Source organism: Pagrus major, chromosome 7 (assembly GCF_040436345.1).
Source record: "Pagrus major chromosome 7, Pma_NU_1.0".
Classification (NCBI taxonomy): Eukaryota; Metazoa; Chordata; class Actinopteri; order Spariformes; family Sparidae; genus Pagrus; species Pagrus major.
In genome coordinates, this window is record NC_133221.1 from 23,516,726 (window position 1) to 23,535,484 (window position 18,759).

At 40.6% G+C, this 18,759-nt stretch overlaps 1 protein-coding gene across 1 annotated transcript in view; it reads right to left on the reverse strand.

Moving 5' to 3' along the window:
- Window positions 1–1,056: 1,056 nt before the first annotated feature.
- The window catches only part of sema3h (sema domain, immunoglobulin domain (Ig), short basic domain, secreted, (semaphorin) 3H), a 54,531-nt gene continuing 36,828 nt past the window's right edge, over window positions 1,057–18,759 (reverse strand). Inside the window, exons 9-18 of the mRNA XM_073470213.1 lie at window positions 10,421–10,490; window positions 6,232–6,376; window positions 5,709–5,798; window positions 5,056–5,185; window positions 4,844–4,932; window positions 3,930–3,971; window positions 3,157–3,314; window positions 2,465–2,526; window positions 1,820–1,962; window positions 1,057–1,524 (exon numbers count right to left, since the gene is read on the reverse strand). Coding sequence (XP_073326314.1) covers window positions 1,057–1,524; window positions 1,820–1,962; window positions 2,465–2,526; window positions 3,157–3,314; window positions 3,930–3,971; window positions 4,844–4,932; window positions 5,056–5,185; window positions 5,709–5,798; window positions 6,232–6,376; window positions 10,421–10,490 — 1,397 coding nt within the window. The remainder of the gene's footprint in view (window positions 1,525–1,819; window positions 1,963–2,464; window positions 2,527–3,156; window positions 3,315–3,929; window positions 3,972–4,843; window positions 4,933–5,055; window positions 5,186–5,708; window positions 5,799–6,231; window positions 6,377–10,420; window positions 10,491–18,759) is intronic.

Genomic DNA, 18,759 nt, shown 5'->3' on the forward strand with positions numbered 1-18,759 from the left:
GGCCAGACATCTCGTGGTCACACCCCACCTATCTGCAGAAACTAACAGAACTCCCACTCTAGGTGAGTTGTTGCTTTATTTCCATTTGAGCAAAGAGATGCAAAAAACTCATCAGTGCTATTTACTGCTCTCCACAACCTACAGTAAATCATAATAAACCCTTTAATTAACTATAACTGCTGATTATTTTCCAATAAGGGTTTTAGATTGATACAAAGAATATTTAAAAGCCTCCCTTTTATGTCTGAGTTTAGCTGTTGTTCAAGGTTGTACCGACATCTGAGATTTGTTTTTCTTTCTTTCACTTTTCTGACAATCAGAGCTCATCAATCAAAACCTTTTCCATGAAGGCCAAGGACGGGCTGTCTGTGAAATTTGAATGCAATACAGAGAAACGTTTGGAAAATGCTGCTTGCAGCTGCACTAACATGACTTTAAAAGAGAAAAGGCATCATACTGTTCACTATAATGGATTAAATGTTTTTGTAAGATGACTTTCAAAGTGCACTGAAAGTGCAGCCTCGAAGGTACGAAATCAATCTAAAAACATCTGTTTTGGAGAATAATTGGCAGTATGTATGGGATTCGTAATTAATGGGCAGGAACATGCAAAGCCACCAGTATGGTCCTTGAGGGGTTGGATGATTTCTCAAATGTTTGATATCTTCTTTTGAAACAAGACTTTTTTTCCCCTCTGTAGACGCTCCAAATCCGAATCCTCTGAATGATCTGGACGTGACCTTCATCCTTCATTCAACATGCTACACAATCTAATGTGTTCTCCTTTAGCGTCTTTATTCACAAGTCTTTTTTCCAGATGTGACAGTCTCTGCTGTTCACGTCCTCCTGTACATACTTCAGTTGTTTGTGTGTAGCTTAGTTTGGAAGTTTGTCACTAAAATGAAAGGATGCCTTTTTTGTTTGTAGATAAGTGCATGCGCATGTTGAAGTCTCTGTACATACAGTATATGTCTGTTTCTGTGTATAAGTTAAGTGTGTGTTTGTGTGTGTTCATTAACATAAATGTGTGTTCCGCTCTCCTCTTCTGCGACACATTCAAGCGCTCCTCGGTGCCCTCTGCTGCGGCTTGCTCCTGCTCTTCCTCCCCGCTGCTCTTCCTCCCCCTCCTCCTCCTCCTCCTCCTCCTCCTCTTCCTCCCCCATGCTTGTGCCTCTCCCCCCTCTCTTTCTCTTTGTTCGGCTCCACCACGATGTCACCGTGGCGGCGGTGGTTGCGTGGGGGGCGGTATCCCAGCGCCCGGCAGTGCTGGCCAAGGTTTCCTGGGTGAATCAGCGCCATCACGTCCTCGTACCAGGGCTGGGTTCCTTTGCTCTGATAGGAGCTAGACCAGGAAGCGAGGAGGCGATTGGCTGAGGGGCTCCAGACGGCAAGGCGGACGGTGACGGCGGTCCAGTGGTAGCCGTGCTCCTCCACCTGGCAGTGGTAGACGCCACCGTGAGACAGCTCAGCTTGACGAATCAGGATGCCCCGCTCGATCACCACCAGCTGGTCACCTGTTACCACCTGGAGAAAGAGAGAGATTTTATGAATGCTTTATGAATGAGTATTATTAGCGATGAGAGACTCTTTGCAATTATCAGCAGTCACTGTATTGGAAGAAAGGGGTGCGACCTGCATCCTTAATTTAAGTTTGTGGGTGGTACTGGAAACTTCACATACTATGGAAGTGTAGGATGAAGTTTGTATCCTCCAGTATTTATAATCTTTGTTTTGAGAGCATAGTTTCAAGTATCACATAAAATATGTGTGTGTGTGTGTGTGTGTGTGTGTGTGTGTGTGTGTGTGTGTGTGTATGTACCTGGTTTAGCTCAGGACTGTTCTCTCCAGCCTGTTTGTACCAGGTAACTGCAGCATGTCTAGATCGGGGCAGACATTCCAGGTAGGTGCTGTTGCCCTCTGCAACCATCATCACCCTCTGCTCTGCCTCCACCTGCAGCCCGGCTGAATAAAGGTGAGGAAAAGATGTGACGGGTTAGAGATCTGTATTTTGTTTAATTTTAGTTTGTTCACTTCTCTTGTTTTTGCAGAGAACTGTTTCTTTAATTACATACATTACATTATTTTGCCTTAATTTTTGAGTTTTTCACTAATTTGTGGAGTTTTTCTTTAACTGAATCAAGATTAAAAGGATGAAGGGAATCACAGTAAATTCTATATTGTGATTTTGGCCATAAAAATATTTAAATTGAATGCTATTACTCTGCATATACTGCACATATGTGTACCAAAATATTACACTGTGTACTATGTATAAGACACTGAGGATCAAAACTATGTTTACAGCAGTAATCTAAAAAATATGTACAACATGTAGTGATATTTGAATCTAATTATCTGTAGCTAAGTTGTTTGTTAAAGCTCATGTGTTACAGTAACTGTCAGCTAAAGGTCAACCCACAGTGATTGTATCTGTATGAATCTTTACAGTCAATTAGCTCCTCACCTCCCTGTCTGACACACTGAGTTAGTGGATCTTCATCCTCCCCTAAGTGACGAGCATTCCTCCTGTAGAGAAAAAGACATGAAATTACAGTGAACAAATTGTTAGTCGCTCAAAAGGCTCCGATGCTCATTACACCCTGTAATGTGGAAAAGTGTTTGACACAACAACATACTGACTTTACTTGAACAAAAGTGGGGCTAAACAATGCAACGTCTGTCCTGAGTGTGGTGCTCAAAGAAAGGCCATGGGGACATCGGGAAAAAAAAGCTTTTTCCACTTGAGAGCATCCATTTGGTCTGCAAATTTCACGCCAATCTGCCTCATGCCTTATTGAATTTAGTGTGAACAAAGTGGAAATTGTGATGATGATGGCATGGAAAGGTGACTTCAAAACATTATCATTGGCAAATACCACTTGGAACTATGTTCGTGTGTCAGTCTTTGTAAATGAACCAAGTGTTGGTCAAGAGGGAAAACATTTAACATTTAATCAACAAGATCTGAGTTCAGATGTAATGTGAGCCACATTCCAAACTATCAACAAATGTGGTTTAAATCTGATTAGAAAAGATCAATTCCATGTGTTTGTCCTTTGCTTTCCAGAGTTAGAGAAAAAAATATTCATCTTTTAAGGGATTTCCAACCTAAACAGATTAGTGTTTGGCTGAACAGATTTAATTTGTCGTCCCTACCTGCGTACGGTTGGCATGAAGGGGCTGCAGGCGTGTCCATCCCAGGTGCAGTAGGGGTCTCTGGCCAGGCAGCACTCAGCGCAGGCCTGACCGTACAGCTCACACTGATACAGGCCCAGCTGAGACACACCCTCCCTGGAGCCCACAAACAACCACTGCTGGAGATGGAGGAAAGGAGAGGTGGGATGAACAATAGAAATAGTGATGGAATGGAGGTGGAAAGAGAAAGAGGACGCAGGAAAGTAATAAATGAGGAAAGGCCACGAGAGAAAGCAGCATCAGTTTGCTCCCGTTAAACAGAGAGACACACTGACAATCAGAGCTAAACCAGATTCATCTTCACTCTGAGTCACACATCTTCCTCACACTGTAACAATGTCAGTGCGTGGCCACGGGGAGTGTGTGCATGTGTGAGGAGCATGGCGATGCTTGTTTTTTGTTATTCTCATGTGTGTTTATGTGTGGTTGTGTGAGCGAGCTTTAGTTTTTCTTTTCATGAAACCCAGACTATTTTAATAATGCAAAGTGTATTTACGTGTGTGTGGGTGTGCTTGTGCATGTGTGTGTGCGTGCGTTGAATCTCTTCATTATTGCTCTGACTGAGGTAGGGTAACCATAGCAACTGGTGATGAAGCTGTCCTTGGAGATACAAGGTGGGGAGATGAGTGATAAGTGAGATGTTGTGCTTGTTCGTTTGTGTGTGTGTGCGTGCGTGCGTGTGTGTAGAGGAGTTTGGAAGTTTTTAAAGTGAGTTTCTGTCTCTCATCTGTTACCTTTTTCTTTGAGAGCGTCATGGCTGTCACAGGTGATTTGTGCTGTGGGGAGGAGAGAGAAAAAAATTGAGAAACACAAATAGAAAAAGAAACTGTCACTGTCACAGATAGATAGATAGATAGATAGATAGATAGATAGATAGATAGATAGACATAATGAATCAATTTAAAAGGAATAAAAAGAAATTGTTTTTATATCTTTGGCTTCAGCTGCAAACCACAACAACAGTTTTAAATAATTCAGAGAGCTGATCTCATCGTCTGGTAATCAGACATGTTTCCATATCGATTTCACAGACCACATACTGAACAATAGAGAGCAGAAAAAAACATGGTCTGACCATTTTCAGACAAAGAAATCTCAACCACATCAGTGAAACACAGCTTTTCCCCGCATTTTGAATTTGAGCATTTGATGGAATTAATACTGGACTGAACGGTGAGTCTTGTAAACTGTGGTTGTCCAACATTATAACTATGAGCAGCTGCAGTACTTGAGCCAAATTGTGCTAAATAACACACTTTAGATGAAAGTGTTTACTACACTTCTAGTGTAATAGTTTTACAGGACATTCATGGCTGGGAAAACACAATATACAGCTTAATGAGATATTTGATTACGCTGAATTACACTATTTCCTCTGTGTTTTTATTGCATAGCAATGCAGCCTTCAGTTCAGACTGATTTAAAATAGTCTGTGCTGCGTTATCTCCTCACAATCAAGTTATCGAGTCTAATATTTAATTTCATACTACAAGGAAGTGGATGGACACCAAAGGCAGGAGAAATACATTTGAAAAACTGAAACACAACAACTTTATTTGCAGAAGGATTACCTGCAATGCAAAGTACACACCTTTATAACAAATAGGCTACAACATGCTAAAATCCCTGAAATAGGAGATTGCTGTACCTGAAAGACCTGCAGCTGCTCCAGAGTGACCTCCTGACTTTGACCGTGTTCTCTGGGCAGATGGATGGCCTTCAGCACAAGGCCTGAGTCTACAAAAGGAAAAGATTGATACATTTTATTGTGAAAAACACACTTCGTGGGGTTAAAACAATAAGCACACAATCCTACGCCCTCACAAAATTAAGAGAAAAGGTCTGCTGCACACACTCTACCTGTGCCGATGAACAGGACGTCATAGGTGCCGTCCACGGCCTCCACTCTGTCCACCAGCAGTTTGCTGAACTTGTAGTGAACACCCACTCTGACCAGGAGGGGGCGCTCTCCCAGCGGCAGCACATTTTCCTAAAACAGTGAGAAAGTATAATTATTTGAATTTCATAATCAAAAAATGTAAAACATTACATAAGAAACGTTCGACTGATGTGTTTTATTAAGTATTTTTCCAATTATATTGTTCATTGTTGATAAGTTCTCAGTGTTTTCTCATAATGTCACTTAAACTTAGGTTATGAAACAAATGATGCCTCTAGATGACGTGCATAGGCAAACAAGACCATCAGGGAGATAATTGGCTACATCTATATAATTATTATAGTCAAAATTATTCATTCTTAATGCCTGTCACCGGATCGGATACAGTAAGTCATAAAATAAAACCATTTATACTATTTATTAGAGCGCTGAGGACGAGTTGAGCCTGAGGAAAGAAGCTGCTCTGTCATCTGGCAGTACTGTGTAACACTAAAACAGAGTTTACTTTGTTTCAAGGCGTTCAGAGGCACAAGAATTGACCCTTGTGCACAACAGGCCAACATCTAATTAAATTAGATTGGTGTAATTTAATAAAGTGAAATATCAGCTGAACCTGCAGCAGCGGGTGAGTCCTGCTGAAGAAGATGACGTCGTCAGGATACTCTCTGGTTGAGCTGTAACTTCCATATGTACTGCTGGGACACTGAGACACAGAGAAATAAAAAGGCGATGAATGTTTGGAGGACAGAGAAACTTTCATTCAATACCTCTGGTGTAATTCAATTTAAAAATAACTTTCCATCCTCATTCTTGTATGAAAATAAAGTGCCTTATTTTGCTGAACTGACTGACTTTGTCCCAATATCTGAGTGTAGCTATCAGTGTGCATCAAGCAAGTGCTTATGTAGTGGCTAAATCATTAAAAAAGCCAACATATTTCGACCAGGTCTTCGCAATGTCTCTTTTTTTATGATTTGGCCACTACAATAAATGCTTTTTTAATATTTCCCTCTTGTTTGTAATACTATCTTATATTTAGAGTGCCTGAATTGCCCTCTTGTTTGAAGCACTTGGTATCCACGCAGTTGGATTATACAGTATAGAGCAACCAGTCAGAGTTTTGAGCATTAACTTACAGTTCCTGGTCGGGGGTAGGGCACCTTGCCTGTAAACTCTGCCCACTTGTACTGAGGTCCCTCCTTATGCAGGAAGTTTCCTTTGAAGGCCCGAACCACATCCTCCATACGATAGACGCACACTGCTGAACCATTCAGGATGTCACTGAGGAGAATCCAGGAAGAAAGGAGGAGAACTGTCACTCATCACAGTCAGAATCTTTCCATCCATTATTCCTCTAGCGAGCATGAATAAAAACATAAGCTGAGCGTGTCTTTGATGATTTCACTTGATGAGTTGCAATGGTCTTAAAGCAGTATATTAAGTATGAAAGTGGTGCACTGTATGAAGAGCTGTGAGTCATTGTGGCTGTTCAGCTTGAACGCATCAATTCACTGAATGTGTTCCAACCCAAAGTCCGGCCTGGATGAATGTGCGGCTTTCAGCACATTGGTCCCCACCACAACACATCCCATCCACCGTAGTTAAGATCATGGTTAGGATCATGGGCAGAGCCTCTACAAACAGAAAGGCTGTGTTGTGATGTATCATGGTGGTTTCCTTCAGCTCACATGGCTGACACACACACTAAAGTATGTTTAGTCTAATTTGTCAGTAGAGGGAAGCTCTATTTTCTCTCTCAGCTGCGTACAGCTGTAAGTCAGAGGCACCGAGTTTAATTTGTTGCTCTGAAAGGAAAATGTTTTTCAGTATGAGCTTAAATCTGTTAAATGGCGATCCTTCTTCCAACTATAAAGTTCTGCTGAATTTGTGTGTAAAGTGAATTAAGACAGAAAATCCACATAACAATTTTCCCATGAGTATATTTAAAAATGCCAAAGAAATTACCTATTTCTACCTTTTTCTCCCAAGTTTCCTAGTACATATTCTCAAAGTTTTGATAACTTGAGGGCCAATTTAGGGAGAGAGCAAATGACTATAGGCCACACAGTAAAACCCTCAAACGTGTCGTATGATTTGTGATAACGCAGTTTAACATTTAATTCCTTGAGCAAAAAAATTCACCGGTTCTCAGATAAGGCAGATCACTTTATCTGTCGCCTGAGGTCAGATGAAATTAGAGTAGATTCATTTTCCTGAAACCTAATATTCTCTTTAACCACACAGTGTTTTTCTGTGGTGGTTTTTCCATCTAACTTCCACATTAAACTGTCAAAATTGTCCACTTAAATGACTTTAGCACCAGTAATGATGACCGAACATAATTTCTGCAACACTTGCGAGGTGGCACTAGTTGGCGTGGAACCAGCTGCTTGCTGAAAGTACATTCTTACCCTGACAGAAGCTTGTCAGGGGAGTTGCAGTTTGACGCAGTCGCCGAGTAGTTAATTAAACGTAGGCTATTGAAAGCTTCTAAATCGACGGCATGTGATACATATATGATATAAAATGCATGCATTTCATGTCAGGTTCAGGTGCCACACAAAATGTTTCTGAGGGCTGCCATTGGCACCTTGAGGATGCCTAGTATGTATGTATATTCCAGTAATATAGAGAACTTGTATCCGTTGCCCCTTAACAAATCTGAAAATGTATCCAGAAACAACTAAACACTGCAGCGAGATGTTTCATTTCGTTGTCGAAATATTAACACTGGTGTCTGGTATCTGAGATCGAATGTGGGATGGGCAAGAATCCACGCATGTGGACTGAAGGAGCCACAGCTGTTCCAAAGAAATTCCCGCCATAGCCCTCCTTTGACCATGTGTGTAATATGAATTCCTAATATCTTGAAGTTATATTTGACCAGTAATAACTGAGATTTTAGAAAAAATGCCCAAACAAATAAATAAAGGAAGGGATGTCTGAATTAATAAGCAAATAAGTTAACAAATGAACATAAAAATGCAATATATATATATATATATTTGCATTGCATAGATGGAATATCAAAATAAAAAAAAAATCAAATGTAAAGCGAATCCCAGAGATCCACAGCCCTCACTCTTGACTCCATCACAGGGGACAAACAGCTCTGTGTGCAGTCAGAGAGAAGTTTCCATTCAGATGGAATGACCTTTCTGCATTCTGCAGTTCTGTGGTTGGGACCCCACCCTGGGTGATGCCTTGGATTTCTATCCGTTCCCCGCTGAGATTCCAGTCACTTTCCAAATCCCAAAAACAGACCAACTCCCTGCTCCGCCACGCCAAATGTTGTCATACTTGTGCTGCTACTGTTAAGCTCTTGCGTCCGCCTCTGAAACTGGGTTATTCTCAGAACATGTGGTGCCGTCAGTAACTTTGGAGAAAATGAGAAACTGCAGGCTTTTTTAGTTTTTAGCTCAGTTGCTCATTTGTTCTGGCTTTTCCTCAATTTATTTTCCCTCTATTTTTCATTCTGTGTTGTATCTGTTCACCTGCTATCTGTCTTACAGAGAGGCAGTCTTAATGAGAGCCTGTCTGTCTGAGCCTTTTTAAGTGTCTGTCTGCCTTGTATTATGCAGTTTTATGTTTGTTTTTGTGTCATTGCTGTGTTCCAGAAAAATGTTCTCCTCTCCCTCTCTGTTATGACTATCTCTCTGACAATGTGAGCAAATTACCATTTTGTAGACACTAACAGGAAGCATATTGTCTGTGGACTCTAATCCCCATTTCAGTGCTGTTTCATATTTTTTGTGTTTTGTCTCGGTTTTTAATAAAGTTTAAAGTTGCACAGCATGTTGTTGTTCTAGTTTGACTTCTGGAACAAGTATACTGCATGTTTTTCTCTTCATGTTTTTTTTTTTGAGTCTCAAGACAGACAGAGACATAGTTCCTTGTGGTATCCTAAAAACGACAACTCATTAAAATGAACATATATTTAAAAAATGAATCCAAGGGCTTGAAAGACACAGTTCATCGATACAGCAACTTCAGACTGATTCACTGCAGCAATCACACAATTGGGGTGTGAAAAACAGTCAAAAACATTAGAGATTGTGCCGTCAAATGAGTGAGGCAATAATTTAATCACTCAAACACACCCAATTAGCGTCATAAGCTGTTATGATTGTATCTATATTTCCATAAATCACATCATATTGACGCGTGTCTGTGTGAGGAAAGTATGATGAACTATAGCCTCTCCCATCCTACACACACACACACACACACACACACACACACACACACACACACACACACCACACTCACCACACTCGCTGTGTCACAGTCAGGTCAGGGCACTGATGATGTTGATGATGATGATGAAATGGTGATGAAGGCTCACATGAGCTCCTTATTGTTAACATAAATGAATGTGTTTCATTCATGAGTCACAGCGTGATGGAGGACCCTGCGGCCTGTGTGTGCCCTCACACTACAGTGACACACATCACAGTGTGACATGGAGCAAACAAACGTAATGTAATTCACATCATGTCACTTGTTTCACTCCCATCACATGAAACATAATACAGGACAATACAGTGGCTGATCAGTGTGTGAAGATAAAGTTAAATGACAGGTTATTTTTGTTACCTACTGTAATTCCCCACATGATAACTCACACCTGTTTCATATGTAATTCAGTAAAGATGTTTCTATGTTATGTATATAAACCATTAGTTTTATCTTCTTGAATATGGCATGTTAGTGTTATGGAGCTCTGGTATTTATACTTTAAATTCCATCTGTCTGCTATGGATTTTCGAACAGGTGTCTGGTCAGTGGTGGGAAATCTTCTCTGCATGAATCATCATTAACTAAAACCTCATCATCACCTCCACTGTCACTACATCTGCTGTTTAATTTATGGCTGTGAGATTACATGGTTTGTAGCTTTTAAATTTTTTTTAATCATTTGTGACTTTCAACCCCCCACAATCAAAGTTTGATTTCATTTCAACATAAACTGGATGAAAACGTCTATTTTTCTTTCTTCTATTTGTTTCTTTGGTAATCATGATTGTTTATTTTCAGTAAAGCATATCCATAAAACAATTCATACAGTATAAATGCTCCTCACATTTATACTCTACAATTCTTTCTTTCACATGACACTCATAGGAAAGAGGGTTTTGCTGTCTTGTAATGTACTGTAGCACAAAACAGCTGAGCCTAAATATATCTGCAACGTTTGTTAATCAATACCAATGACTCAGTACGTTTTTTTCCCCACTATAACCGATCTCTGTAGAAACAAAAACTCTTCCCTGAGTGGCAATTCAAGACATATTCCCATGTTTTCTGCTTTACAGAGGTATATACCTTGAAGTGGTAAACAGGCCATAGATGAGAGGGTTCTTCTTATCCTTCCCATGGAGGATAAAGATGTCCTCTGAGAGGAGAAGGAAAGGAGGGAGGGATCAGGAAATGGAGGGGATGGAGACAAAGAGGTAAAACATTAGTTAAACCAGCGGAAAAATCACGATAGTATCTGAATAACTGGAGAAGTTTTGATCAGTGTTGCACAGGTTTGTGTAAACTGTATGTGTGTTTGTGTGTGCGCATCAATCAGTCTGACTGTGTGATTAATAGCGTTGGGCGTGCTGGCAGCATGGCTGACTGGCTGCTTGTAATGAATCTGTAGCCATTAATAACCAGCCACAGTGGGAGAGCTGAGCGCAGAGTCTGCCACAGGAGAGCAACACCTGCTGTCACACACACACACACACACACACACACACCACGCCTCAGTCCTCACTCTTCATTTGAAACACAGCGGATCACAACACATGATACATCTCTCTCACGTTGTTGTTGCAGCGACGATGGTCCGTCATGCAGTGCAATCAGGTGGAGTGTAGATATTCACTCCTTCCACCTGTCAACCTGATATCTCAGACACCACTGGCTCACATTTGACTAAACATAAAGAAGGTATGGTTGATTGCTGGTGCTGTAGCACTGATCAGCTCAGTGAGGATGTTTTTCATTTTAAACAACATATCAAACACCAATTGTCTGATGGTTGCATTGAATAATGGTGCTAATTCTACTTCGCACAACAGTACAATCGTGGACTGCAGATCCAAACCCATCAAATACAATACTGAATTGAAAAAAAGTACTATAAAAATTCATGACAGGAAAATTTAATTTAAGGTATCCTGCAGAGGTTTTCACCACTAATGTGCTATGAATTAATGCTTTGGTGAGCCCATTCCAATTTCTTTTGTATTTGTAGCTCATCACCTTCAATGCAAGTCCATCAAAATTAAACAGATTGGAACTTGGATAAAAACACCAAAAGCAAACAAATAAAGCAAACTGCTGTTCCATCTAATCCACTGTTTCTCTCCTTGGGCTAGTCGCTGTAATGTTTAAAATGCAGTACAGTGGAAATGAGGCATGTCACAAATACATGAAAATACAAATGAACAGACTGACGGGAAAACAGACAAACAAACAGATGGCAGGAGTCAGGAGACCAAAAAATGTGTTCTGAAAGTCTAATTTACAAACTCACAAACAAAAATAATTTAATTTAACATATGTATGTAACATATGTAACTGCCCTATAATAGCTGCACACATTAACATTCTTTACTCAGTGTCATTCAGAGGGTGGATTCTTTATTCCAAATAATTTTACTGTATGAATCTGAACTTTGTCAGCGAGTAAGGGGATTTAAATAATCAATTAAGTTCATCTGCTGTGCCTTGCGTGTTATACAAACGCTGGCTCTCTTAATGGATCACTGCATGTATTGTGACCATCTGGCTCTTAAAGGGAATGGGAGATGACACTGATTGGTTTAATTCATGTTAATGACTAATTAAGAGTTCAAATACAACCCCTTTTGTGCCTTGCACTTTACTTTCTGCCCAGATTATCCACTGTTTGACGAGCACAAGGGAGTTGGACACACCCTAAACGCACTTGCGCCACAGAAGATTTAAATAGGGCCCCTCGTGTTTGATTTTAACTCAAGTTCGTCAAGGTTTATATGATTTTCAACATTTTTCTCACCTAATATCCAGCGCTCATTGTTGTATAATTCAGTTGTCTGCTGTTACGGCACAGACAGGCCTTGATTTTCACGGTGTATTTAAATCACAATACTTCAAAGGTTTTTTTCTTCTGTACTTTTGTTTCAGATAAGAGTTGGGAATGTTTTTATCATCTTAACACAATGGAAGAGAACAGAACCCTTTGTTTTCTGTGTGCATGCTGTGATAATCTATAAATACATGACTTGACTCGACTCCTCTGGTACGGTGGGACAAGTAACTTTAAAAGTCTTAGAAACTCTTTAAAAAGGTTTTACCCAGGAAGAGCTCAGGTTGATGTTGAGATAAAAAGAGTTTGGCAACCTTTGCAGCAATAAAGGCTGGAAAAGGAGGTTCAAAACAACTACTTTCTACGTTGACTCCGACTATATTCTACTCTCCGTTCCTTCTGTTCTTCTTCCCACGATGAGGCAGAGATGTTGTTGTGGTGACAGCGAAGCGTATCACTGTTCTCACATTCCCGTCATTCCTGCCGTTTCAGGTGGCCTCCACGGAACTACAGCCCTGCAGGATGTCTAATCTCATCTCATCATACACACATGCACACACACACACACAACACTTGCCACACACAGTGATAAATTCGGACACACATACACATCAAACAAAGAGAAATAAAAGCCTGTATGACCACATGCATGGACACACAAACACCAAGTGCAAAACAGCAGGGGACCAAAGCATACACATGAACACACTCAGACACTGAACATATTGACACACATGCAATCAGCAGGCACCTCAGGACAGAGCAGAGAGGACTATGGGTAGTCTGCAGCCTGCAGCGTACACATTCTCACTCCCTCTATCCCTTATTTAATATATCACTCCTTCATTATTAAGTTTTCCTCAGTGCTTCCTTTTTTTCTCCTCTTCATGCTTTTAAATTGCGATGCAGATGCCTCCTTTTTCCAGATAACTCTCTCTTTACTTCTGTTCCTGTCTTCTATCGCTCCTTACCATATTTTACTCATACTGTATATCATACCACCATCTTTCTTCCACCACCTGTCCACCTTTCTTATCATAACTTGCTATTTTTCTGCTCACATCTTGCAAGGAATGCCCATCCTCCTTCAACTTCTATCATTAATCATCACCTTTATCATCTTGCCATTTTCTTTTTTCCCCTTCTGCTTGTCTGCTTCTGCTTGTTTTTGTTTTTTTATCGCACTTTTGCTTCATTACTCTGGATGATACATATGCTCTTCGGTGGAAGCTTTCATCCAAGGCAGCTCAAAGATTTTCATGGAAGGAATGAGTCAAAAGAAGGGCACTGGAAGATCTGAACCTGCATTTTCCAAGACACGCAACCAGCCTGGTGAAAGCCATTTCAGTACAGATGCAAGACAGACCCATAATAAACCTGGTTGGAACATGTTTACCAGGTGAGCAGGTTGTGGAAACACAGAAAAACAACAACAGAATCCATTCAAAAGTGCACATAAATAGGCAGCCAAACTCTAATCATCCAAGGCCACATCTATAGAGGAGGTCAGAGCCATATTTGGCCACATTAATGAAAAAGTGTTGATGCAGTTTGTCTGCAGGACACATGTTTGAGCTGTGGAATGGTAAACAAACTTTCATGCACAGAGATGAGGAACAAGAAAACAAATTGCAGTCAGTTTCGACACAGATACTTGTTCCAGTAATCTGTGAACTAAGTACCTAGAAGGATACAAACATACCATGTGCTGGTCTTTTACGGGTCAAAAGACATCTAGTGGACACTGAATGGAGTTTTGTAGATGTCTAGGTGACAGAATTTTATGTTGGCAGAGCAACTTACAACAGGAAAAAACTATCAAATCAGATCATTATAGTTATTATTAAGAAGCTCAATTTGAAAGCACACAAAAGTAACTGACAGTTTACCGAAAAGCAAGAGTCCCCACTAAACGTCACTGATTTGATTCATCAGTCGAGTAAGTGCTCTGTGAGGGTGTACTTCATGCTAACCTGCTCAAAATGATAATGTTGATGTTTGGCAGGTATAATGTTGACTATGTTCATCCTTACTTTTCTAATTAGCACTAAGCAAAAGGGAATTTGATCATAAACCAAATTCTTGGACAAACAGCATTTCTTACCCAAAAATAAACAAAACTTTGGGATCCCCAAAGTGATAACAATTTATCCTGAGGGGGACATACTGTATATGTCTGTACCAAATTTATAGGGAATCCATTCAATTATTATGAGATATTTCAGTCTGTACCAAAGTGGGCCAACCGACTGATTAACAGACTGACACTACCAGCTATAAAGCAATGCTACTAACATAGATAATAATACTCCAACCTGTACAGCCCTTGTTGGCAAGGGGTGTATTGTGTATAACAAAGTGTTTTAAAGCCAGGTAGAAAGGAGGCCATATAGCATGTAAAACTAAATATACCCAGTTCAGTATTGAGAAAGTACTTCCTAAACTTAATAAAAACTTTGTTGAAACCCTGTAGGGAAAAACTGAATCCCTGCCTCCTGCTTGAAAGTTAGTCGGTTTTCCTTTCTTCTCAGCACTTCACTGCATTCACACAGAAACATAGTTAAACTTTGGAAGACACAGCCAGAACAATATTTTTCTTTCCCGGACTTTGAAGAAGACGTCTCAGTTATTTACAGCTCAGCTTGGCAAAAAATCTACTCTTATCACTGCGTGACAAGTTTAAATCACCACTGATTTAGTGCCGTTCCACCTCGCTTCTGCATCTCTCTCGTGTTTGATTTATTGAACTGGAGTGACTTTATTGTCATTAATCTTTAACGGGGGAGGGAGAGCAAAACACACACACATTCATCACAAACACTGAGTGCAGAAAATATGAGAGCAGTCTGGTTCTTAATGTAAAATATGTAAAATGAAGCATTCTAATCATGATGTAGTTACAGGAAACATCTTCTTTTTATATTTTGAACCACATCTTGATTCTCTTTCACTGTCAGACTACTGACCACCATCTCATACTAACCACCATCTCATACTAACAGTAATCCCTCCTTTTCTTTGTTTCCCTCTGAATCTTCTTCTCTCCTTCTCTTTCTTTTTCTTTATCTGTTCATCAGGTGCTCATCCCCCACCTCCCACCCTTTCTGCTCAAATCCACCTGGACGTCCCAGAATCCCACTGGGCTTCTCATATTCTCTTTGTTTCTCACTTTCGCTGTCCCTCCCTGTATCCATCCCTCCCTCCCACTATCTCTCCATCCCTCCATCTCCTCATCCATCTGTCTGTCTGCCCTATTTTCTCCGGTGGATTCTTCATGTGTCTTCTTCTCTAAACAAAAAGCTGCTGTGCTCCCCTGAGGGTAGATAGTCTTGTCTAGCCCGCAGACCTGCAGCCGCATCCCCTATCTTCCTCCTCCACCTCCTCCTCCTCCTAATTGTCTGGCCGTGGCCCCCCCAGGCAAACACCCCTATCCTCCTCATTTCTCTGCTGCTGCCTCTTTCCCTCCCTTCCTCCCTGTCCAGCCACCCTGAATGCCAACATCCACCTCCTCCCCCCTCCTCCTCGTCATCTTATTGACCACACTCCCCGTCTTTATTTCCTCCTCGCCATCTTACAGTAATTTGCCAATAATAGCCCTGCCTCCATCTTGTCTGGTTCTTTAACCCCTTCAGCTATTGGCCCTATTCCCTCAGCCACTCCACCTTTTATCTCAGTGACACATTTTTCCCCCTCCAGCCATGGCTGTTATCCCCATCTTGATATCTCCATTTGGAAGATGCCTACTCTTCCAAGGTGGCAATGAAGGACACTTTTTCCTTGGGGATAAAATTCATTGTCTGGACATCATTGTTGTATTTCTGGGATAAAACTGAATGTGTGAAAAAAAAATTGTAAATATGTAAATATAAAAATCAGTATATTATGTCTGATTTAGGAAAGACAATAGACAAAATACATAATCTGAAATCTTTGTTTAAATACCTTTAAAAGACTGTGGATCCTGCCAGCAGTTATATGGCATGAAACCAATCATTTACATTGAGTAGGCTATAAGTTTTACGAAAGTCTCATAATCTGCTTTACTCTGTAAAATGTGTAAAATGTATGACTTCTTCATCTACTAAGGAAACCCTACATTTCCTGTACGTCCACTGCTTGTTGTTTTCTCCTCCCTCCTCTTTCCTCCCATCTCACTATCTGCTCCATCTTTCCCTATTAACCCCATTCCCTCCCTTCTCTCTTGCCCCCGTCTCCCTCCCATCAGCCCTCACACCCTTTTAGCTTCACTTCACCTCACTTATCCCCTCCATGTCCTTCAAGGAAAAATTGCCTCTTGTCTGTCTGTAGTATTTCCTGGGTTTTGTCCTTCTCCTCCCCCTTTGTCTGTCCATTGTGCATTTTTTTTTTTTAATTTCACCTCCTCCTTGACAGCATCAGCACTTAACCTAATTTTCTGAGGTCGACCAACTGGGTTATTACAGGCTGATATAACAACGATAGCTGGAGCAGGAAAATTCAATTAATTGTCCATTATCACCCCCTCTTTCGAGCCTGTCGGATATGAGCAATTTCTGACTTGATTAGAAACTGGATATCTGTTGAATTGAACATCTGAAGTTAAAGTAATAGATGCTTAATAATATATAAAACTATGGTGTACTTTCCCTGTGGTGGTGAAGGCTGCACAGCCATCGGCAGCTATCGGAGCCAAGTTCCACAAATACAGAGCACCTATCAGCACCAATTAATCGGCTTAACTGATTAATCTGTTGACCTCCTATGTTCTACGCTTTAGAGAGTAATGCAAAGGATCAGTGAAGAGCTCTCTTACTGTGAAAACTTAGTTTGTTCATGAGTCGCCTCTAGATTATATAGTGAAAATGTGACTTCCCTTGTGTTGCTTTCAGGCCACTGTAGCTGAAGGGGAATAGGAAACTGGTGGCAGAGGGGAGGCTGTACCAGACACTTGCTATGTTACTGCAATTTCCACTTTAGTAGTCCCACATATCCTTTAAATCCAGCCACATCTGACATTTTCTCTTAATTTTTCCTTTTCCATTACTTCCTGAGGAAAAACATCCCTCATTAGGTGGGAGGTTCTATCCTCCTGTCCTTTCTTCATCGTCTACGTCATCATCTACTTATGCCTCTGTTGTACGATCTCTTTACTTTTCCCTCCCTGAAGCCAAATTTATTTCCAATCCACTTCCTAATCAGCTCTCTCCCTCTCCTCCTCTGTCTTCTCTTCCACAGTGTTGGTCCAATAAGCTTCAATAACAGTTTCTACTCATCCTCTTTCCTCTGCATTTGTTTTCTTAATGTCCTCGTCCTTCTTCTCCTCCTTCTTTCTTCTCTTGTCTGGTCAACACCTTGTGCTATAACCTCTACTCTCTTGTCCTACTTCTTTTCTTTTCTCTCTGACCCTTTTTTCTAATCCCTCCTCCTCTTCTGTCCAGCAGCACCTCTCCCCCTCCTTCTTTCTCCTCTGTTTCTCCTTCTGATAAACTGGGCTTCCATTCAAGTATTTTCACACAAACTTTGATGGATTACAAAGGCTCAATGGAGGCGTCACAACATGATTTATTTTCCCCAGTATCACAAAACATGTTTTCATACCCACTTTAAACAGAAAGTGTTTTTGTTGATGAGGTAATTAAGCAGTAAATAGTGGAAAATCATTTGTCAGATTAATCTGACAGGGTTGGGCGTCCTGGTGGCTCTGTCCTCAGTTCATATATGGAGTCAGGCATTCTACTCTTCTACTCCACTCTTTTTTTTTTACCTATCTCTATTACCCAATAGTGCCATACAGAGCCCAAGGATAGGTTCAATTTTGGATTAAATCATGTCAAAGGTGGGTCAGAGTAGTTCAGTAATAGTTGGAGCATTAGAGCATTACACGGTGCAAGAAAAACATTATATTTGTGAAAATTATCAAACATTACAAACATTATTCAACATGAACGTCCCTTTCTTAAAGAAAAAAATCAATTTACAATAAAACTGCATGTGTTTTTCCTACTTTCAGACATCTGGCAATTGCAGAGATGCAAAGGAAGAAATTTGCACCGATTCCAGATGAAATCATCTCAATCTAATGGCAGATTTTATTTGGAATTCCAAGTCAATATAATTTAATTTTCTGACTTAAAAATAATCAAAATGACTTGTTGAGATAGGTATTTTGTGCTGTGTTGATACACGCTGAATTTGGTTTATTTGTTGCAGCATTTCAAACTAATTTACAGTTATATTTATCATTATGTATCATGTTTTAATGTATGGCTGTATTTGCATCCAAATAAATATAGCTGTTGTCTGTCTCAGCTGGTTGGTGAGTCTCTTCATTCACCTCTGTAACCCTCATCTCTCCCATCCTTTCTTTATCCCCACTGCTGCCTCAAATTCTTTTATTTCTGGCCCTCTCAGACTTCACCTCATCATACTGAGGGTTGGAAAGATGACAGTCCCCATTTATTTAGAAGTAGCACACATCCTTCAGTACAATCCCAGACAGCTCCAGTGACGTCCTTCCAAACATAAATACTCTTTTCTTCTCCCCTATACTTTCCCTTTTCCTCCTTTTCCTCCCTCTATTCCTTTCCAGCATTGGTGGGTGACGTAGGGACAAAGATATGGGTGC